Source organism: Protopterus annectens, chromosome 14.part0, assembly GCF_019279795.1.
Source record: "Protopterus annectens isolate FY-2018-M chromosome 14.part0, PAN1.0, whole genome shotgun sequence".
In the NCBI taxonomy this organism is placed as follows: domain Eukaryota; kingdom Metazoa; phylum Chordata; order Ceratodontiformes; family Protopteridae; genus Protopterus; species Protopterus annectens.
In genome coordinates this window covers 1,165,761,990-1,165,785,454 of record NC_056748.1, presented here as the reverse complement: position 1 = coordinate 1,165,785,454, position 23,465 = coordinate 1,165,761,990, and the positions used below count along the sequence as shown (strand labels likewise).

Sequence of the window (23,465 nt, the reverse complement as noted above, 5' to 3'; positions counted from 1 at the left end):
TGCTTCAGAGCCCGACTCATCAGTCGATGCTTAATCCTATTCCTCAAAATGTTCCTCCTCCGACTCCCTTGAGCTCGGAGCCGGGGCGTTTCGGACCCGAGACTGTGGTAGCGTCGGAGCCGATACAGTTGTCTTCGGCTCTGATTTCTTCCTTGGAAGAATCTCGGCGCCGGACTTCCCTCGTCAGCTCTGAGGGGGTGAGTGGCATTGGACCCTTGTCCGACCCCGCTCTCCCTCTTGGCGCTTCGGCGCTGGTGAGTTCGGCTCCGACATCGGCCTCGGAGCCATCACTGTCGGTGCCGAGGGAGGTTTTCAGCTTTTCGGAGCGGGGACCTCTGGCTCTGCCTGACAGGGGTGCTTTCAAGGTCATGCGGAGTGTGTTGGAACCCGGTTCAACTCCACAGTCGGCTCCGTCCGTCCCTCCCTCTTCGGTGCCTCAGGTAATGTCTACTCACTAACTCATCCCAGACCGCAGAGAGCCAGCTCCTCAAGAATCCCCTGTGGGGATCTCATCCTCTTCCGAGGCCTCTCCTGAATTGGCAGGGGAGCCCCCTAGGAAGAGAAAGTGCAAGAGGAAGCACATAGACTCACCTGAGTCTGTCACCTCTGACACTGATTTAGAGGATTCTGAGGGTTCCCCTCGTTCCCCTTCTGAAGATGTCTCCTTTGCAGACATTCTGGAGATCTTGAAACAGAGGGGAAATTGGCCAGCCCTTAACCCTTCGGAGGATGAATCTGTGTATCTTGAGGCGTTCGGCTCTCGCCCTTCCACCTCCTGGGTGTCCCCCCCCTTTGACCCCCTTATGCAGGTGGTAGCAAAAAAGGCTTGGACGGCTCCTGACTCTGTGGACCCCACCCCCAGGAGATCTTCAAAGTTTATTACAGCACCAGCAGACAAGCAATTTCTGACTAAGGGAGTGTCTGTGGATGCTATGGTGGTAGCTGCTGCCACTAAGAAGGAACTAGCTGATCCTTCAGTGCCTGTCCATCCCCCTAACAAGGAATCTAGGTCTATGGACAGGTACAGGAAGCGGATGTTTTCGTCAGCGACCTTTTCAATGCGTTCGCTGAACTACCTCTGTCATTTCACTCGTCTTCAAAGAGACTTGATCAAGGAAGCGAGTGAGATGTTAAAGGATCCTACAGCTGCGGGTTTTCAGGACAAGATGAATGCTCAGCTGGCTACCCTAAATTCTATAGCTAACTCCTCCATGCGCCTCCTTTCATATGCGGCTGATGGAGCGAGAAGAGCCGCAGGGACAGGTGTGGCCTTACGCCGGCATGCCTGGATGCGGCTATGCAATTTTGCGGACCCCTTTAAGACGTCTTTCACTAATTCCCCGTTTGATGGATCGTCCCTTTTTGGTCCTTAAGTGAAAGAAACCTTGACAAGGTGTGAGACGGATGGCAAAACTCTTTCTGCCGTCTGAGTCCGTTTTTCTACTCCTCCTAGGCCTCACCCCAAAGGCCAGAAAAGTGGGAAAATGTGGTTCTGCAAGCAATCTCAAGGGGCTTTGCCTGACGCACAGAGTTGGTTCCCCTCTAGAGGAAGAGCCATTCAGCCAGTGCCAGCAGACCAGCAAGGATCCGGAATCTACTCCAAATTCTTTTTGGTTCCAAAGAAAACAGGGGACTGGAGGCCCATTTTGGATCTCAGCATCTTGAACAAGTCTGTCAAGAAAACAAGATTTCGGATGGTCACGTTGCAATCCATCCTACCCCTATTGGGAAAGGAAAACTGGATGTGCTCTATAGACCTCCAGGATGCGTATTATCATATAAAAATGAACAGACGCTCCAGGAGATTCCTCCGCTTCAGGCTGGGAACCAGTCACTTTCAATTCAGAGCCCTGCCCTTTGGACTCACCACAGCCCCCGGTGTTAACCAAATGCATGGCAGTGGTGGCCTCTCACCTGAGACGTCAAGGATTCCAGGTGTTTCCATACTTAGACGACTGGCTCCTTACAGCTCCCACCAAGCATCTTCTACTACTTGCCAGAGACTACACTTTTCGCATATTTAAAGCTAGGTATCTCAATAAATTGCGAAAAGTCTGTTTTGTCGCCTTGTCGTGCTATTACCTTCATAGGCGCAAATCTAGACACAGTCAACATGTCTGCGAGGCTCACAGACCAAAGGATAGCAGACATACACAAACTAGTCTCCCTTCTTTTCCACAGCAACAGAATCAAAGTCAGATTAGTCCTGAAAGTACTGGGGATTATGGCGGCTGCTATCCCTCTACTTCTATTAGCCAGATTTCACATGAGAATCTTACAATGGATGCTCTTCACACAATGGTCATACCAACAACTTCCGATGTCCCACACCATTGTGATAACGCAAGCATGCAGGAATCATCTTCTTTGGTGGATTTCTTCCCCCCAGCTCTTCCTAGGAAGACCATTTGTCCCTCCCCCTCCGGTTGCTACTCTGACAACGGACGCCTCCCTGATCGGGTGGGGGGGTATTATCAGGGCAGGACAGTCCAGGGCATATGGCAACCAGACGAACGCCACTTGCATATAAATGTTCTAGAGATGAGAGCAGTGCTTTTAGCGTTGCAAGCCCTTCAAGACTCTCTTCCTTTGGGAACGATAGCAACTCAAATGGACAACATGTCTGCAGTGTGGTATATCAATAAACAAGGCGGAACCAGGTCCTACCCCCTATGTCGAGAAGCACTCAGACTGTGGCAATGGGCGATTTCTTCTCAGCGGTTTCTGATAGCAACGCACATCCCCGGAAAGTCCAATCTCATTGCGGACAAATTGAGCAGAGCTATTCTCATGCCTCACGAGTGGTCTCTGAAAAATTCAATCTTGGAGAAAATTTTTCTGAAGTGGGGCCAGCCTTGCTGCGACCTTTTTGCTACTCCCCAAAACAGCAAGTGCAAAGATTATTTCACCCTCTTTCCTCTACCAGGCCATCCCAACAGGGACGCTCTAGTCCAAGTTTGGCCCCGGGGACTTCTGTATGCATTTCCTCCCTTCCCACTAATTTCTCAAGTGATACAGAAAGCTATCTCTCAGAAGGCTTCATTGATCCTCATTGCCCCTTACTGGCCTCGACAGGTTTGGTTCCCTTTTCTGCATCATTTTCTGTTGGAGCAACCCTGGCATCTGGACCTAGTTCCAGATCTTTTGATCCATCAGTCGGGTCAGTTACATCGCTCCCTCCCCTCTCTGAACCTCACTGCTTGGTTCCTCCAATTCCAACCTTAGCCAGGCTTCCTCAAATATCTCAATCAGTTCGAGATATTTTAATAGCTTCTCATAAATCTTCCACCCAGAAGATTTATCTTAGTAAGTGGAAACGTTTCTCCTATTGGGCTCAAGGAAGGGACATAGATCCTTTCACTGCTCCCATTCAAACGGTCCTTGATTTCTTAGCCGAACTGTTCCACGCAGGTTCGTCTCCATCTACTCTTAAGGTTCAATTGGCAGCTATATCTAACTTTCATGTGGGCATCTCGGATTCTGCCATCATGTCTCACAAGCTTTGCAAAGCTTTCTTGAAGGGAGTTTTTCTTCTCAAGCCTCCTATAAGAAATTCTCCTCCTTCTTGGGACCTTAATTTAGTTCTCACATCTTTGATTCTTCCCCCTTTTGAACCTGCAGCTTCCTGTTCAATGAAATTGCTATCCTGGAAGACACTCTTTCTGGTAGCCATTACTTGACTAGAAGGGTCTCAGAGCTTCATGCACTCTGCAGTCGATCACCATATCTTTTGTTTCATAAGGATAGGGTATCCTTACGGACCAACCCATCCTTTTTGCCTAAAGTAGCCTCTGTGGCAAATCTAAATCAAAACATTGACCTTCCTGTGTTTTTTCCTAACTATTCTAACAGGTCTGAACAAAAATTACATTGGCTAGATGTTCATCGACAATTAAGGTATTATTTGGATAGGACCAAACAGACCAGAAAAGCTGACCAATTGTTTGTTTCTTATGCAGAAGGCAGAAAAGGCCTTCCAGTTTCGAAAGTATCACTCTCCAGATGGCTTACGTCATTGATTTCCTTTGTGTATGAGATTAGACACCAGAAGTTGCCTAACAGACCTAAGGCTCATTCTACTAGAGCTTTGGCTACTTCTATAGCTTTCCAAGATAGGCTGCCTGTTGATACGATTTGTGCAGCAGCTACATGGGCTACTCCTCACACTTTCATTTCTCATAAGTTGGATTTAGCTTCTAGACATACAGCTAACTTTGGTTCCACTGTACTCAAGAGTCTGTTCCGATAGGCCACCCGGGATAAGGTGCTAGGGACGTGGTCCCATCCAGCAAGAATGAAGGCGAGATGGACAACTTAACATATAGAAGTTATGTTCTTACCATAACGTTCCATGTTAGTTGTCTTCTTCTCGCCTTCTTTCTTCGATCCCTCCTTCCCCCTAGCCTGGACAGACCTAGAGGAGTTTGATTGTGACCTTTCTTCCTACCACCTCTATTGTATATATGTATATACTATAATATGTATATATTCCTTCATCAGGTTTTAGGTCACCTTCTTTCTGTCATTTTATAGAGGTGGGTTTCCCTTTTCCAGTAGTTCTGGATTTCTTATTGGCTGGGCCTAGCTTACAAACGAGATCTGAGGTATTACCGCCTAGCATTGTGGGATATAAGGGGAGCCTCGAGCCGATGGAACCAACTCTCGAGCTTTTAGAGTGGCCGAGTCGGAGCCGAGGTCGGCTCCGAACCCATCCAGCAAGAAAGAAGGCAAGAAGAAGACAACTAACATGGAACGTTATGGTAAGAACATAACTTCTATTTTTAAGCTGAGTTGTGAATCCTGCAACTAATACGTTAGGAATAACCAGACTTTCTTCTTTCAACCACCTACTTAGTACTAACCTGTAACTCCAAGACCATAAACCGCTCAAGGCAAGTACGGGTTTGATATATTTTATACTGAAACCAAATGGAAGAAGAATTATGTATCGTCTCTTTTTTTTAGACCAAAGATGTGCATCTTGGGGTCCAGAGAGCAACTTTGTGTAAATACTGAAGTGATGAAACAAGAAAACAGTTTCATGAAGGTATGAAGATTTGTGCGACATATTTAAGAAACTATGTGAAATGGAGTTAGGCTTATTTGAGCATGTGTGACTTTAGCATGTAAGGAAATGTGAGGTTTTTTTTTGGTAATATAAAGGTACCGCCTGCTTAGTGCTTTTAAAAAAATAAGAAGTGGTACTCCATGAAAGTAATTCTGTAGCACTGCTAGGGCTTTGCTTTGAAATCTAGTAACACTGCAGTAATAAACAGTTCGTTGGCATGCAAGAGTCATATGGGGCAAAAATTCATTACCAGTTCATTTACAGGTCTGTGAATGAAACACTTTGCAGCTAGAAGTAACCACACTAACCTGCAGTAACCCTGCAATGCTGTTGTACGTCTGTCTACAAACATGCATTGACAGAAGCACCACCAAGACAGCCCCAGGTATGCCTGCCCCTACATGCATAAATACACATTCGAGCATGCACAGACATCTGCACCCAGTTTGAAGATCTTGTTTGCCTTGGGGCTAACAGCCCTGCTTCTACCATAGTCAGCAATGGGTGTACACTGTCAAAATACAGTGTACAATTTATTGCTTCCCTAACAAACAACAAGACTTAACATTTTAATCACTTTACAGTACTGTTCTCATCCTGATGAAAGGCTTTGAGGAAGAGCACATGGCTGATGTGCAATAGTCGCATACCTTGACGGCAGTGTTTGTATGTGAAAATGGCAGTACTGCAGGGTCTACCAAACAGCCTGTTGCTGCATAACTCTGTAGCACTACAGCAGACTTTGATTTGGAAATATGCAATAGTTTACTGTGCAAACCTATTAGAAATAGATTATCTTAGTGAGCTACATATTTGAATTACCCCCATTGTATACCTAGTGCTTGCGCCTTTGGAAATGTGCCGCAGTTCTGGATAAAATAACCTGACTCTGTGGTGGGAACACGTAGGAAGTGCCTAAGAGAACCAGTTCCTGATGGGGAGAATGAATCTCATGTTACTGCTTCACTAGTTCACTCTGAACTTCACTTAAAGTAAAGTCTTCCTTCATTGATTTGTATGATCACACTTTTGCCATCTCAGTAAGAAATAATCTACTGATGCAGTACCTCAGTAGATGCATTGTGCTGTTCCATTTTATTATCTGCATTTGCATAACACAGCATGAAAGTTGTGCTTGAAATGCTGTGAAGAATGGCAGGATTTTCTGTTTGTAGTCTTGCCATTTGTAGTACTAATTGATGAGAATAAATGCCAACCAGTTCTCTCTGTTAGTAAAATGAAAAAAAGGCTTCCACCACAACGAAAAGTTCACTGAGAAATTCTTTTTAAATGTAGGCTTTAATAAAACGAAATAAAAAGCACAAATTGTGCTATTCAGGTTGCAGGTCAAACAGGATAAGCGCTTTCAGTTAAAAAGCCTTCTTCAGATCCTAGTGCTTTTTGTTTCGTTTTATTAAAGCCTACATTTTAACAGAATTTCTCAGTGAACTTTTCGTTGTGGTGGAAGCCTTTTTTTCATTTTTACTATTTTTGCCTATTAAGGCTTCCTCTGGATGTGGTTTTTGGTTTGGTTGTTTGTGTTAGTTCTCTCTGTTGTGCTTTTACACTATTAATGTCAAGATTTGATGCTTAATCTTTTGCAAAGTATCTCATCTAGCCTTTTTCTTCCATTTACGTGAAACCACTGTAGTTAATACTATGTCATAAAAGCGAGACTGCAGCAGATAAGCTATTTTTGTCTGAGACTACTAAGGTTTGTTCTGACATTAACTTGGTGCACGCCTAATGCTTAGTAAATTGTTATAACCTTTCATTACATTTTGCAGCATAGTCAGGTCTTTAACCTGACTATGTTCTATGACTATGTTCCATGGCACTGGCACAAATGCATTCTGAAATGATTTTTGCTCTGGTGATAGAAGCCCACACTTAACTGTGTGTTTCACTGTTTTTTTTTTCTCTACCAGCTAAAGGTAGTCCCCAAGTACTGCAATTGTTTTTTTTTTTTTTTGCATCTTTGAGTCTGTGCTTTATTTCATGCACTTTTCCCACAGTTTATACATAATTAGCTTGCCAGATACTTGGATGTGGTTCAGTTTGTTGTAGATGAAGTTTTTAAGACAAATGGATCAGTGAGACTTGTGATGAAAAGTGTTTTTAACGTATGGATCAAAGTTCCCTACACCCCTTGATGAAGGCTATTACCACTTGTCCTTCATAACTAGTATAACCACCGCTGAGGTTGCCAGACCTTGGAGGTAAATGGTAACACTTTTTTCACTAGACGTGAATGGACCTCACTGAGCTCAAATGAGCGTTGCATGAGTACTTTGATGTAATCATGAAGTAATGCTTATTTATTGCAATGCATGGCAGTGCATGGGCAAAAGACCACTCTGTCTAAACAGTTGAGTGGACTGTATTATATTTTATAATGAAGTATTGCCTCTTGAGCCCAGAATATATTTCTTGAGGGCTGTGACCATCTCGCATCTTTTTAAAATTAACATTACAGGTGATGTATTCCCAACTGTAACTTGGACCTCTTTGAGTACTTTACCAAGGCGTTACAAGCCGGTTGTAGTTTCTAGATCTCATTCCTCATGTGGAGTCACCGTTCTTCAAAATAGTCTTTCATGAGGCCACACAGGTTGGTCTGCTCTGGGCTCTCTCCTAGTGGTTGAGGAAAATACCAACTTAGTAACAGAATACTTACCATAATGATACATCTGCATTGTTGTGGTTTATCGTAGTCAACATCCCCACCCAACTTTAACATCCTAGAGAGCTTGGTTCATTAACAGTGTTTTGTGGCATGCAGGGGGATTATTGCTGATTGGAGATGCTGAGGTCTGGAGAAAGTTTTGACAGTACTGAGCAGAATGAAATCTGACATTTCATAATTAATGTTTGAGGAGCTTGAACCAAGACCATGCAGCTGTATAACCTTTTGGTGAAACAAATGACTCTCTACTTTTCTGCCACATTGCAGTTTAGGGCCATCTTTACTGACATTTGTATATTAGTGTTTGCTTTAAATGTCTTGGACTATAGTTTATGCAAGCACATTTTGCAGTTTAACAAAGTGTTCAATATTCATAATCATAATAAGCAAAAATTAAATATGTTTGAAAGAACAAAATGGGGAGTGCAGCAAAAACATTAGCCAGAAAAATACTGTGTGGAAGAGTTCAAACAGTTGAGTGGTTTACCCATCCAGTATCAATCCTTAATAGATCTTTAACTGGACACCAAGTCCCCAACATTTGGAAAATTTTACATATAATACCACTTCTTAGAGAGGTCAGTAGAAGGCCCTCTTTTATCGCCAAATAGCAATCCTATCCCCACTTTCAGAAATCCTTTAAAGAATTGTTCACAAACAGATCAGACTACCTGCATACTAACAAACTACTTACCAATACCCAGCATGGCTTTCGACCATATCACAGCACTACTTCTGCATTAATGTCATTCGCTAACAATGTCAACCTTCATAGAAATAATAAAAGTTCAACTAGAAAAGAAAAAGCAGCAAATGCACTGTGTGCAAAATTCCGTCTCTGTGTCTTGGGAATTCAGCTCTATTCAACGCTCATAACAGTCCACAACACCTTCAATGAAACCAAGTAGAAGTGAACAAAAGTTTATTGTAATGCCAACAAACAAAGAATGGTGCATTTGCTGCTTTTTCTTTTCTAGTTGAACTTTTATGGTTGCTGCACTGTTTGCTTCAGTTGAGTTCATAGTAATAATGGTAACTATGTATCCTGTTCTTTTTAGATCTTTCAAAAGCCTTTGATATTGTCTCACTCAGCAAACTCCTAAATGTCTTCTCTGACCTTAACCTGTCCCATTCTACCCTTGCCTGGTTCCAGGACTACCTAAACAGGCGTCAGCAAGCTGTACACTGGCAACAAACACTATCACCCCTACTACCCATAACATTAGGGGTCCCACAAGGATCAATCTTGGGCCCATTACTCTTCATCTTCACTACTAACCTACACACCTCAACACCCACAAGCATCACTCATTCAGTACGCAGGTGACATCTGTCATCTGTGCTGCTACTACCATAGAAGAAGAAAAAAAAAATAATGCAACAATCCTTCCAAACAGTAGAAACATGGATAACAAATTTGTAGTTAATTCTAAACCCCCCCCCCAAAAAACAACTTGTTGTTCCAGTCAACCATATCAAATGCAGCTCTGTGCTCTTTTAACATAATCTCATTATATAGTGCAAGCATTTCACCCTTACCTTATACCAAGTTGTTAGGAGTTGAAGTTGACTGCAATAGGAGATGTGATGTCCGCATATCCCAAACAATAAAGTTCATAAAAAAACTTGGAACATTATATAGGAATAAGCAATACTTTACAAAAGACACCAAAGCCAAATTGCCCAGACTCCCTTACCCATACTACTATATGCAGTTTCCATACTTACTAACTTAAGAAAATCTGAATTAGTGAAGCTGGAAACCTGCTACAATAAAATTGCTAGATATGCCACCAATTCCCCATTGAGAGCTCATCATTGTATCTCCCTTTTCCCCCCCAAAATCGCTATTTCAATTTTCTTTTTTCAAATAACAACAATACGGTAACTCAAAAACACAAATAAACAAATGCCTATCTAAATAATCTTGTTCCGAGAAATGTGTGCATGTATGTGTGTATGTGTATATATATATATATATATATATATGTACATACACACAAGAAGTCACTACATCGTCAAGTAAAGTATGAGATTTCTTAAGTTCATTTGGTCTCATAAGGGATAGTTAAAATGGGGATAGTCTATAAAGTAAAAAAGAGAAATGTAACCATTTATTTGTATGTTTAGGGAAAATATCTAGTTACACATATACTAAGAGAAGGGAGAAGATGCAAGAAAGACTGGATGTAATGGGATCCTATCTCGCCTACATTCACAACAGATGGGATGTTCTTCATCTCACATTGCTGCAGTCCTTACATATGGGTAGTCCGCTGTCCTCGGTCGGCCCGAATACCAAAGTATTAGGCTGACGTTGGTCAAGGCGCTTAGAACTGACATCAGGACGTCAGGGTACAAAAGCGCATGACCGACGTCATTTCCTCAGTCTTTTTTGCCGCATGGTCCGATGCAGAAGCAGCGTTGCAAGTGCCGTTCGGCGTTCTGAAATTTTTCGAATTCGGAGTTTCAGACCGAATCCAAGTTGGCTAAGTACCCCGTTGGGGATTATTTTGTTTTTTTCTTGCCTCAGTGTTTTTACCGGATGTCAGAAAAAGTGAATAACTGTATTTCTTGTGGGAAACAGATACCACATAGGGATTATCATTCTTTGTGTATTCCTTGTTTGGGGCCTGAGCACGACGTTGTTGGGTGTCGCTTTTGTGCTAGGTTCAATAAATGCACTATTAAGCGAAGGTTAGATTGTGCTAGGCTGGTCTTTGGGAAGCGGTGCAATTATAATATGCCGTCGGATTCTCCGGCGCCCGCTTCTCTTGAAGCGCAAAGACAAAGCAGTTAAACCCAGGCAAGATGAGTCGTCCGTTTCGGATGCCGGTTCTTTAGAGGCTTCAGTGGAACCGGTGGTTCCGACGGAGACTTCTCTGGAGTCTCAGGGGGAGACTTTGATTTTGCAGGAAGTAGTCTCTCAGGAGGCAGGTCAGGCTGAAGGGGCTTCTCAAGTTACTGTACTCCCCTCCCTTCCTAGGGTGGTTAGGCCTTCTCCTTCGGTTTCCAAGGCTTCTCCCAGAGGCAGGCCAGTTTTAGCTCCTGTTGGTGTCACTCCTAGTTCAGCCGGGTCTGTGCCTAAGAAGCACATGCTTAAAATGGCAGAAGATTTGATTACTCTGATTAGAGGTTCTATGCCCCCTCCTGATAAGAGGCCTAGGGTGGAGCCAGAGTTGGGAAGTTTTGAACAGGCTTCGGATGTTTCAGAGTCTTCGGCTGAAGACTTGCAGGAGTATTCTCCTTATTCTGATACTGATGCAGATGATTCCACTCCTTCTGCTTCTCCTCCAGAGGATTTGTCTTTTTCAGAGACTCTTCATTCTATGAGGGAACATTTTAAGTGGGAAGGTCAGGACTTCTCTGATTCTAGGAAAAGGCTTAGGGAGTTTTTGCTGTTACCCCAGCATAGGCCTTTGGCTATACCCCCTGTTCTGGATGTTGTGGAAGATGTGTTTGCAGAGGCTTCACTTAATCCTGATTCTCTGCCTCCTGCTCCTGTTAAGCCGGATAGGTATTACAGGGTGCCTGAGGCTCACAAATATCTTTATAAGAGTCCTAGGGGACCCAGAAACTATTAGTCAGGGACCTAAGGGTGTCAAGGCCTCTATTGTAAAAATCCGGTTCCTCTAGATAAAGAAGCCAGAGCTTTGGATAGATGGGGAAAGAAGGTCTATACATCTTCTACCTTAGCTATGAGGGCTTTGAATTGCCAGTTTCATATGTTGAAATATCAAAACTTTCTTCTTTCTCAATTGAAGTCTAAGGTGGATGCTCTGGCGGAAGGCATTGAGTGTAAAGAATTGCAAGATTTGGTGCATGTCTCTGAACAGGTGGGTAAGCATTCATTACAGTGTGGTTTTGATGCTGTGCAGGCCTCTTCTAGGGTGGCTGCCACTGGCTCAGTTCTTCGCAGGCACGCCTGGTTGAAGGATCAGAATTTATCTGACCATGTTAAGACAAGGATTTTGGATGCTCCTTTGCAGTCTGATGTGTTGTTTGGTTCACCTGTGGAGTCAGTCCTGAAGAAAATGGAAGACAAGGCTAAGTCTATGCAGACTGTTAAAGATTTTTTGCAAGTTCAGCCTCCGAAGTTTAGTAGGAATTGGCCTGCTAGGGGGTGGGCGTATCCTTCTTATGATTCTCAGTCTAGGGGTAGATCTAGGCGTGGTAGGGGCAGAGCTCAGAGTTCTTTCAGGCCTAGAGCGGGAGTTCCCCTGCACAATCTTGGTGAGGGCAGGGGCCAGTCCTTTCGTAAACAGGCCCAATGACCTACTTTTTCAGCTGCCAGATCCTTCTTGCCTGGCAGCACCTTTGGGAGGAAGGTTAGCACTCTTCAAGGAAAATTGGATGTTGGTTACCCAAGACAAATGGGTATTGGATATCATACACCGGGGTTACAAGTTTTATTTCCATACCTTGCCTCCTTTCAAAGGCATGCCGGACGTTCCTCCTCGGCAAAGACTAGAGGCTCGCAAACAAATTACTCTACTACTTCAAATAGGGGCCATACAACCGGTTCCTCTGCCAGAAGTGGGCCTAGGATTTTATTCTCGCCTGTTTCTAGTACCAAAGAAAGGAAACACGTTGAGACCAATTTTGGATTTATCCATCCTCAACACATATCTGGACATTCCCAAGTTCAAGATGTTAACGTTACAACAGCTTTTACCTCTGCTGGGCAAAGATCACTGGATGGTGACCCTGGATCTCAAGGAGGCTTACCTTCATGTTCCTATCAGGCCCAGTTGCAGGAAGTATCTGCGTTTTCGGGCTGGGACTTCACATTATCAGTTCTCTGCATTGCCCTTTGGCTTATCTACTACGCCCAGAGTGTTCACGAAGGTTCTGGCTCCAGTGGTAGCTTTTTTCAGGCTAAGAGGAATACAGATCTATCCTTATTTGGACGATTGCCTGATACTGGCCCAAGGAAAGGACGAACTTCTTCATCATTTACAGTATGTGATGGCAGTGTTAAGATGCCTGGGGTATTCTGTGAACGAAATAAAGTCCAGTCTAGTACCCTCTCAGGACATGTGCTTTCTGGGTGTGAGACTGAATACAGCATCCCAGATGGCCTTTTTGACCCCGGACAAACAAAAGAATCTTTCTCTTTACTTCCATCAGTTGTCTCATCATTCCAGGCTGACTGCAAAGACAGTCCTTCAAGCCTTGGGGTTCATGGCATCTTGTATTCTGGTACTTCCCAATGCCAAACTGCATATGAGGAAGCTACAATGGTATCTCAAGAATGTATGGACACAGCACTGCCAAGATTTGGACACTGTCATTCAAATAATACCTTGCATTCAAAAGGAATTTTTGTGGTGGGCTCAGGAATGTCACCTAAACAAGGGACTCTCTGTGACCCGGCCAGAGGCGAGTCAGATTTTAACGACAGATGCCTCAGACAAAGCTTGGGGAGCTCATTTGAATGGAAAATGGGTACAAGACACGTGGCCTGCCAGACTTCAACATCTACATATCAACTTGAAGGAGATGTTAGCAGTCCAATTTGCATTGATGGCTTTCAAGGATTTACTTCTTCCAGGGCAGGTGTTGATTCAAACAGACAACACAACTGTCATGTGGTACATCAACAAGCAAGGGGAACATTCTTATCCTCTGTGCAGACAAGCAATGATTTTGTGGGAGACTGCTCTCAGTTTACAGCTAAATCTTCAGGCAAGGTTTCTGCCAGGAGCACAGAACTCCTTAGCAGATGTGTTGAGCAGAAAAATTATGGATCCCCACGAGTGGAAATTGGATCCTCATGTATTTCAGAGATTGACAGTGTTATGGGGAACTCCAGACATAGATCTGTTCGCTTCTCCACTAAATTACCAGTTGCCAAAGTTTTGCACAAAAGGTTTCATCCCTCGGCTTGGAAAGTGGATGCTCTCTCATTCAATTGGAGCAATCTTCACGTGTATGCCTTTCCACCTCTGCCTCTCCTCCCAAAGGTACTGCTGAAGGTCAGACAGGACAAGCCAAACATGATTTTAATAGCTCCAGATTGGCCTCGACAGCACTGGTACCCATTACTGAGAAGTCTGGTACAGAAGCCTCCATGGCCTTTGCCTTCGATTCCTCACCTGCTGTCTCAGGAGAACAGTCATTTACTCAATGTCAATCTTCATTCTCTACATCTGACAGCCTGGCATATTCTGTTTTAAACCCTGGAGGGTCTCAGCTTCCACAACAAGTTTTGAATGTTATTTTGGAGGCCAGAAGGCCTAGTACAAGGAAAGTTTACGCAGCTAAATGGAGGAGATTTTTATTTTGGAGTACTGCAAAGGATTTTGATGTTTCTAAACCTAATTTAAGTGTTGCTCTTCAATACCTTACTGAGTTATTGGACAAAGGTTTGTCCTTCTCCTCTATAAAGGTTCATGCTGCAGCAATTTCTGCTCACTATGACTGTGATCCACCATTATTTTCTCAGCCTTTGTTTAAGCAATTCCTTAGAGGGGCAAAAAATATAAGACCCCCACGTAGAGCTCCTATTCCTGCTTGGGATCTCAATTTTGTGTTGGAGAAGCTCACTCTACAACCTTTTGAGCCTGCAGCATCGGCAGAGTTGAAATATTTATCTTGGAAGACTGCTTTTTTGTTGGCCATTACTTCTGCGAGAAGGGTTTCTGAATTACAGGCCCTTATGGCAGTTGAGCCTTTCTTAATTTTTCACAAGGACAGGGTGTCTTTGCGTACTAACCCTTCTTTTATGCCTAAAGTGGTTTCTAGTGTGGCTTTAAACCAAACTATTCATTTGCCTACTTTTTATGCACACCCCCAAAATAAAGGGGAAAGGATTTTGCACACTTTGGATATACACAGACAGTTGCGATATTATTTGAGCAGAACTAAAGGGTTCAGGCAGTCTCAGCAGTTGTTTGTTTCTTTTGCTTTGGGTTCTCAGGGCAAACCTATTTCAAAACAAACTATTTCCAAGTGGATTGGGTTTTGTATTGCTTTCTGTTATTCCCATCATGGTAAGGAGATTCCAGCTGGGATTAGGCCTCATTCCACTAGGGCTACTGCCACTTCTACAGCCTTTTTAAGGGGGGTGGCTACTAAAGATATTTTGGAAGCAGCTACTTGGAGTTCAGTGCATACTTTCTCTAAGCATTACCACCTTCCACTTTACTCTAAATCTAGGGCTGGATTTGCAACTGCAATTTTGCAAGGCATGTTGGCAGCTCCTAATTCCTTATAGTTTTGCCATCCTCCCTTACCTCTGCTTTGGGATTCTACCCATATGTAAGGACTGCAGCAATGTGAGATGAAGAACATAGTACAGTTTTGTACCTACCATAAATGTAGATGTTCAAGATCCACATTGCTGCAGTCAATTCTCCCTCCTTCCCCTCTGTTGTTGAAGGTGGTGGTGTGGTTTGTGTTGTACATAGTGTATATATGGTTAGTGCACGGGTGGTTGGTTAGGTTTTGCTGGTTTTTGGCTTTGGCCTTTCTTGTTAGGGCCTTCTGACATCTGGGGCAAGAAAAGACTGAGGAAATGACGTCGGTCATGCGCTTTTGTACCCTGACGTCAGTTCTAAGCGCCTTGACCAACGTCAGCCTAATACTTTGGTATTCGGGCCGACCGAGGACAGCGGACTACCCATATGTAAGGACTGCAGCAATGTGGATCTTCGAACATCTACATTTATGGTAGGTACAAAACTGTACTTTCGGAGCCGATCCATCGGCTCCGACTCGGCAACTAATACACTAGCACGAAGTCTCTCATTGGCTGGGCTACTCCCTATCCCAGGATGCACTACACCTGCTTCCCCAGATCTCATTTGCCGCTTAACAAGCTGGACGTGGTCTCAACTTGGCTGGAGCTAAGTGGTTCTTTTTACCTTATTGGTCCTTGACCTAGGGAATTTTTGTCTATATTAACCAAACAGCTGTTTTAACAGCTATTTCTTACTAGTTCTTATTGTTTTTTTGTTGAGTGCTTGTTTCCAAAAAAATTTAATTTGTTCAGTCGGGCAAGGCCCGTTTAAGTTAGAGGGCCTTTGCCCTACCTTTTGAGTGCTTTTTAGTTTTTATTAACTTTTGGTTAGTTGTTTTTTGGGCAAAGCCCGTTTAAATTAGAGGGCTTTGGGCCGTTTAACTTGTTTCAAATTGTTGTGAGGTAAACTTCACCAGTACTCGCGCCAGTGTGTCTCGCGCTTTTCAGTTGGCGCAATTTGTGTGTAGTGCTATACTTGTTGTGGTAGAGTAGTATTTCCTTAGAGTTGTACTTGTTGTGGCCTGTATCATGTCTAAGGAACAAAAGTCAGGTTTTAAAAAATGCACTCGGTGCAAATATAAAATGTCCATTACAGACAGTCATTCAGTATGTGTTTATTGTTTGGGGCGAAACATCTGCAAGAGACTTGTAGCGTCTGTCATGCGTTCTCATCTAGAGTTCTTCAAGAGCAAGAACAAATTAATATTGAAAGGGCTTATCAAGCCTTCTTTTGAGGAAGCCTTAGATCTACCTGTTGCTTCCAAAGAAAGATCGTCGGCTCCGACAAGTCCGTCGGAGCCGACTTCTAAAAGACAAAATTGACCTCTTCTTCCTCGGCTCCACTGACTTGGGGCCGAGGGTCGAAAGTCTGCCTCGATACCTCCTACCTCGGCTCCATTGCTTGGAGCCGCAAGTTGGAGTATCGAGAGGTGAATCACCTCCATCGGTTCCAATGGCTTGAACCGGTGGAAGTGTGCAACTCAGACTCTTCCTCTCGGCTCGGAGAAGGCTCCTTCGGTGCCGATGGTGGTCCATGCTGTGGTGGAGTCGGCGCCGATAGCATTGGAGCCAGTTCGAGCCGGTCCCCTTCTCTCGGGCCGAGAGGAAAGTCTTCTCGATTGTCTACCTCCTCTAAATCATCGAGACTTTCAGATTCGGACCTGGATAGGGTTTTACAGAGGCTATTCCAATCTCCAGTGTTTACTAAATTGGTCTCGGCTCCAGCACAGTTAGCTTGAGCTGATCCCCTCCAACACATTCGATTCCTCCTCCAACCTCCTCGGAGCCGTTGGAGTCGGTGGTGGTGGAGCAAAGCGAGCCATACGGTCGGAGCAGAGACCCCTTGAGGTCTCTCTGTTCGACTGTGCTTCCTACCCTGTCCTCCGGTTCAGGGTTTGGTACTGCGACCTCTTCAGCCGGGCCCAAGGGGAATACTTTGGGATTGGGTGCTTGATTGCCTAGTCTTCCTCTCGGAGCATCGGCTGCTGGAATTCCCAGTACCATCATGGCCTCTAGACCAGTGACCTCCTTGGATTCTGGAGGTCCGGCCTTTGTGGCCATGAGGAGCGCGCTAGCCATGCCTTTGCCGGTTCAGCAAGATTCTACCTCACCGTCCCTAGATTTGGAGACTGGTGCCTCTGTTGTGTTGCAGCCCCGGCAGCGGGGCCCCAGGGCCTAAGGATACCCCATCGGGGTTCCCTTCTTCGGTGGTCCGTCCGAAACTGCTTGGACGAACCCCACGGAAGAAATTGTGTAAGAGGAAGCACGTAGACTCCCAAGATGAGTCTATTACATCGGATACTGACCTCGATGGCAGAAGGGTCCCCAAATCATCTTGGATGATATCTCCTTCTCAGATATCTTGGAGATTCTGAGACAGAGAGGTGACTGGCAAGCCAAAACCCCTTCAGCTGAGGAGTCAGTCTTCCTCAAGGCCTTTGGGGCCCAGCCTTCCGCCTCCTGGGTGTCTCCGCCCTTGATGAACTCCTTGATTTGGTTTCTCGAAGGTGGGAACACCCTGATTCTGTGGAACCGGTGCCTCGAGGCCCAATAAATTTTGTCAGCCCCAGAAGGAGTTTCTCACAAAGGGTGTGCCTGTAGATGCTTTGGTGGTGGCTTCTGCCACACAGCAGGAGGGGGCAGAGGGTTCGGCGTCTGTTCATCCTCCTAATAAGGATTGTAGGGGTATCGATAGTGCAGGCGTGCCCTGTCTTCAGCGACCTTTGCCTTACGGTCGCTAAACTACTTATGTCATTTTACGAGGCTCCAAAGGGATCTTCTCAAAGAGCTAAATGATTCTCTTGTTGGTAACCTACCTGAGGCGCTGGCCCCGACTGTTGGCGCACAGATGACTACCCTCTTTTCTATTGTTAACTCGTCCATGAGGCTCATTTCATATGCGGCCGAAGGCGAGTAAACAGCTGGAACAGGCGTTGCCCTCAGGAGACAAGCCTGGTTACGCTTGTGTTCGTTCGCGGAGGCCTTCAAGTCTTCCTTCGCCGACGCCCCCTTTGATGGGTCATCTTTGTTTGGACCCAAGGTGAAGGACACACTAACTCAGCAGGAGGGCAAGACTTTGACTGCCGTTGTGGCCCGATTTTCCGCTCCTTCTAGGCCTTACCCCAAGGCTGGGAGAGGAGGGAAGATGTGGTTTAGAAAATCTCAGAAGTCTTTCCCTACTCCACCTAGTGATTCCCCCTCCAGAGGCAGGGGATTTGGAAGACGCCCCAGAGGTGGCAGAGGCCCCCGTAACTCTGGAGACCGCGATTCCTTTCGTGGTTCTTCATACAACCAGCGTTCCTGAGTTGTTGCCCGACTGTGCAACTCCGGAGCCAGTCGGGGTCGCTTTGGCGCACCCACAAGCTTGGGAATCCATAACAAGCGATCAGTGGGTGCTTCGCATTATTACCGGAGGTTATATCATCCCCTTCAACAAACCCCCCCTTTCTTTAAGGAAATCCCGGACGTACCACCCAGTCAGCGGGATCAGGCAGCATTAGAGGTTTCAAAGCTGCTAGAAAAAAGAGCCATCCAGCCTGTCCCCATCGACCAGATCGGATCAGGAACTTACTCAAAATTATTTTTGGTACCAAAAGACAGGGGACTTCAGGCCCATTTTGGACCTCAGTTCATTGAATCGTTTCAAAGAAGTCCAAATTCGAATGGTCACTCTTCAATCTATTCTTCCCTTGCTCGAAAAAGATGCATGGATGTGCTCCATAGATCTCCAGGACGCTTACTATCACATTCCCATAGCTCAAGAGTCCAGGAGTCATTTACGCTTCCCTCGAGTCAGTCATTTCCAATTCGAGCACTGCCCTTTGGTCTCACCACAGCCCCAGGGTGTTCACCAAGTGTCTGGCAGTGGTAACTGCTCACCTGAGAAGCCTGGGATTCCAGGTGTTTCCTTATCTAGACGACTGGCTCCTTACTGCCACCTCCGAGCATCTACTACTCCAAACGCTCAGAGCCACGTTCACCTTGGGCCGTTTCTTGGGGATCACGTTCAATTTGCAAAATCTGTACTACAGCCATCTCAGCGTATTACTTTCATAGGCGCAGACTTAGACACAAAAGAATGCGCCTTTTACCGGCAGCAAAATTCAGGTCTTACAAGATCAAGTCAAATCCTGTCTCCCCTACAAAGAGCCCGGCCCATCGGATCCTACAACTGTTGGGCTCGATGGCGTCGACCATACTTTTAGTTCCCTTGGCCAGACTTCACATGCGAATTTTACAATGGCTACTGTCGGTTAAATGGTCTTATCAGGAACTTCCTTGAACCACTTAATCATAATCACGGAAAGTTGCCGTCGAGATCTGCATTGGTGGCTTCTCCAATCAAATCTCGACCAGGGCGACCCTTCATACCTCAACGTCCGTTGCCACTGTGACTACGGACGCCTCCCAGGTAGGGTGGGGGTCATTACCTGGACAGGTCGGTCCAAGGCACATGGCAGATCCAGGAAACGCATTTGCATATCAATGTCCTGGAGATGAGAGCGGTACTATTGGTACTCTAAGCTCTCCATCACGCTCTCCCACAGGGCCCGATTACTATCCTATCCGACAACATGTCGGTGGTGTGGTACATAAACAAGCAAGGTGGAACCAGGTCTTACCCACTATGCAGAGAAGCCATGAGACTTTGGCACTGGGCGGTAGCTACCAACCGCTTTCTAATGGCAACGCACATACCGGGAAGTCCAATGTGATTGCGGACAGATTAAGCAGGACCATTCTTTTACCCCACGAGTGGTCCCTCAACCAGGGTATAGCTGCGAAAATCTTCGACAGATGGGGTCTTCCTTGCTGCGACCTGTTTGCCAGCCCTCACAATGCGAAATGCAGAGAGTTCTTCACACTGTTTCCTTCTCAGGGACAGATTCCCAGGGACGCTCTGACTCACATTTGGCCCCGGTCTTCTCGCCTTCCCTCCGTTCCCCCTCCTACCGAGGGTGATACAGAAGGCCATTTACATGGAGAGCGAGATGATTTTGATTGCCCCGCACTGGCCTCGTCAAGTTTGGTTTCCTTTCCTACAGAGGCATGCGATAGAAGGTCCATGGTTTCTGGATCCGGTGCCAGACCTGTTGACTCATCAGTCAGGACGGCTTCATCCGTCTCTCAGGTCCCTGAAGTTGGCAGCATGGTTACTCCACTTCCATCCTTAGTCCGAGACAATGCTCTTTCGCGGACGTGGTCCACATACTGTCTTCTTCTCATAAACCTTCCACCATCAAACTTTATTCCAGTAAATGGAAAAGGTTTGCCTTCTGGGCTCAAGAGCGGGTATAGATCCTCTCACTGCACCAGTATCGGAGGTTCTGAATTTTCTGGCCTCCCTTTTTCAGTCGGGCTCTTCAGTTTCTATCATTAAGGTTCAGTTAGCGGCGATCTCTAATTTTCATGCTTCATTTGAACCTTCATTGATGTCTCACAAACTTTGTAAGGCTTTCCTTAAAGGGGCTTGGCTCCTTAGGCCTCCTTTATCTCATCCTGTCCCCTTGGGATTTGAATATGGTTCTTGCTGCCCTAACTGCCCGTCCTTTCGAACCAGCTGCTACTTGTGATTTAAAATTTCTGTCTTGGAAAACGGCCTTTTTAGTAGCCATAACATCTGCTAGGCGAGTTTCAGAACTTCAAGCTCTTTGTTCTGATCCTCCTTATTTGATTTTTCACAAGCATAGAGTTTCATTGAAATTAAACCCTGCATTTATACCAAAAGTGGCCTCCTCTTTCTGTATTCAACAAACTATAGAACTCCCTGTCTTTTTCCCAGAATTCTCTAATAACGCAGAATATACTTTGCATCAATTGGACGTACATAGACAACTGCGTTTTTATTTGAACAGAACCGCTCAAACGCGGAAATCAAATCAATTGTTTGTTTCCTTTGCAGTGAACAAATTGGGTCAACCAGTAACAAAAACCTCCATATCTAAATGGATTAAAGATTGTAACATTTTTATTTATTCACAAGCTAACAAAGACCTTCCCTTTCCAGTCAAGGCTCATTCTACCAGGGCAATGGCTACTTCCGTAGCTTTTCACTCCAAGTTATCAATAGATGATATTTGTGCTGCGGCAACCTGGACTTCTCCGCACACTTTCATTTCTCATTACAAATTGGATGTGGTTTCTCGAGGCAGAGCTTCCTTTGGTTCCACAGTTCTCAGGAGTGTGTTCCAATGAGCCACCGGGATGTAGGTGCTAGGCGCTGTCCCATCTGTTGTGAATGTAGGCGAGATAGGATCCCATTACATCTTTTAGTTATGTACTTAACCATAACTGGATGTATGGGATCCATCTCCTACATTCATAATACCCACCCTCCTTCCCCTTCCATTCGGATTTAGAGGAGCTGTAGTCTCTTTTTCTTGGAGATCTTTCTTGAAGAACTTTAGTTGGTTATAGTGACTACTAATTTTTCTGTGTTTGCATGGATGTATGAAAGCGAACAAACAAGATCTGGGGAAGCAGGTGTAGTGCATCCTGGGATAGGGAGTAGCCCAGCCAATGAGAGACTTCGTGCTAGTGTATTAGTTGCCGAGTCGGAGCCGATGGATCGGCTCCGAACCCATCTGTTGTGAATGTAGGCGAGATGGATCCCATACATCCGAAGTTATGGTAAGTACATAACTAAAAGTTATATTACATTCATTTCTTATTTAAAGGTTAGCTTTTCATGACAATTTGTAAGCAAATTTTATTTGTCGAGAATTATATCTAGTAAGTAACCCCAATATTTTTGGTAACAGTGTTTGTTTTTTGTTTTTGAATAAATTAATTTGTGAGATGAGTTATATTTGATAGCAAGATTGCTAAAATTTTCCCATGTAATTGGTGACATGACATTCCAATTCTTTGTAATAAAGAATTTAATAAGGGCACACATCGTAATTATTTATTATTTATTTATTTGCATTTGTTAACCGGGCTGGTCCAGCTGGGTAAGAATTATCCTTTTTCAGTGGAGACCCAAGGGGAAAAGCCCCAAACATACATACAAATACATATGAATAGAGACAAATTAACAATATTACAGAGGAAAACAATATTATGGGTACAATGGATAAGAAAAACAAACAATGAAAGTTTTAGAAAATGAGTAAGGTAGGCCAGAGGCATGCATGCAAAAGATTTATGAAAATGTGTTCTGAGCAAGATCTCTGAATTAAGTTAAAGTAGGCAAAGAAATGATGATTTAGGTGTGGAGTTAGTAGTGTGGGAGTTTTAGGTGGGAGCATGTGAAGGACATTCCCATTTGGAGGAGAGATGGGAGAGAAGCATGGATTTGAAATTGTTGTGGTTAGGTATATTACATAGTGGTGTGAGGAGATTGTTCCATAGTTTGGCTATAGTGTGGGATGGTAGTAGTTTACCAGTTGGGTGGATGGGTTTGTGTACATGCAGGAGGTTTTGGCCTGTGGATCTCAGGGTACTGGTAGGTGTATAGGGTGTTAGAGATTTAGCAAGAGAGGGGCATTCTGCTGGTTTAAAGATGAGTTTGTGGGCTGTTGTAAGTTGTAGGTACTTTATGTGTTTGTGGAGTTCTAGCCAGTTTAGTGTGTGTAGGGAGTGACCGTGATGGGAAGAGTTCTTAGAATTGGTTGCAAATTTGCAGATTTTGTGTAACAGGCCTCAAGTTTAGCACAGAGTCCGAGTTGTAGGTTGGAGAATAGGGAGCACCGTACAAGAGAGAGGGGAGAAGGAAGGTGGATGCAAGGGTATGACTGGAAGATGGAGTAAGGTAGTAGTTGTGTCTGTAGAGGAGGCCGATTTTCTGGTGGGTTTTTTTGATTGCTGAAAGGATGTGGGAGTTGAATTTTAGGTTTTCATCGATGGTAATGCCAAGCAGTTTGGTACTAGGAACGATTTCAAGAGGGGTGTTATTGTGGCTTTTGATGGAAAATTGGACTTTATGGAACTGGGAAGTTTTAGTGGGAGTAAATATCATTAGCTTTGTTTTGTTGGCATTTAGGGCCAAGTGATGCGATTGCATCCATGATTCAATTTTGGAGAAGGCTGTTTGAGTATTAAGTAGAAGTTTGGAGGGGCAGGAGGCTGAGCAGATGATAGTGGAGTCATCTGCGTATTGGATGACTGAGGCTTCAGGGATGGAGAGGTGAAAGTTGTTAATTAATAAGTTGAAGAGCAGAGGGCCAAGTACTGATCCTTGGGGAACTCCTGTGGGTGTAGGTAAGAAAGGGAGGTTGACTCTCTCCATTGTACAGCCTGCTGGTGCGTGGAAAGGTAGCTGGAGAACCAGTCTAGGGTTGAGGGAGATAGATGCAAGTGTGAGAGCTGGGACAGGAGGAGGGAATGGGAAATAGTGTCGAATGCCTTTGAGAGGTCAAGAAAAAGAGAAGATACGTATTTGCCGCTCTCACGTGCTAGGTTGACTGTTTCGAGGAAGGAAATGAGGGCTGTCATGGTGCTGTGGCCTGGGAGGAAGCCGTGCTGAG

The 23,465-nt window shown here is 44.8% G+C and overlaps 1 protein-coding gene across 1 annotated transcript in view; it reads left to right on the top strand.

The window, feature by feature from the left end:
* Window positions 1-23,465, top strand: part of RTEL1 (regulator of telomere elongation helicase 1) — a gene marked incomplete in the record, with an annotated part of 4,697,248 nt that overhangs the window by 11,832 nt on the left and 4,661,951 nt on the right. Inside the window, 1 exon segment of the mRNA XM_044056976.1 lies at window positions 4,966-5,047. Coding sequence (XP_043912911.1) covers window positions 4,966-5,047 — 82 coding nt within the window.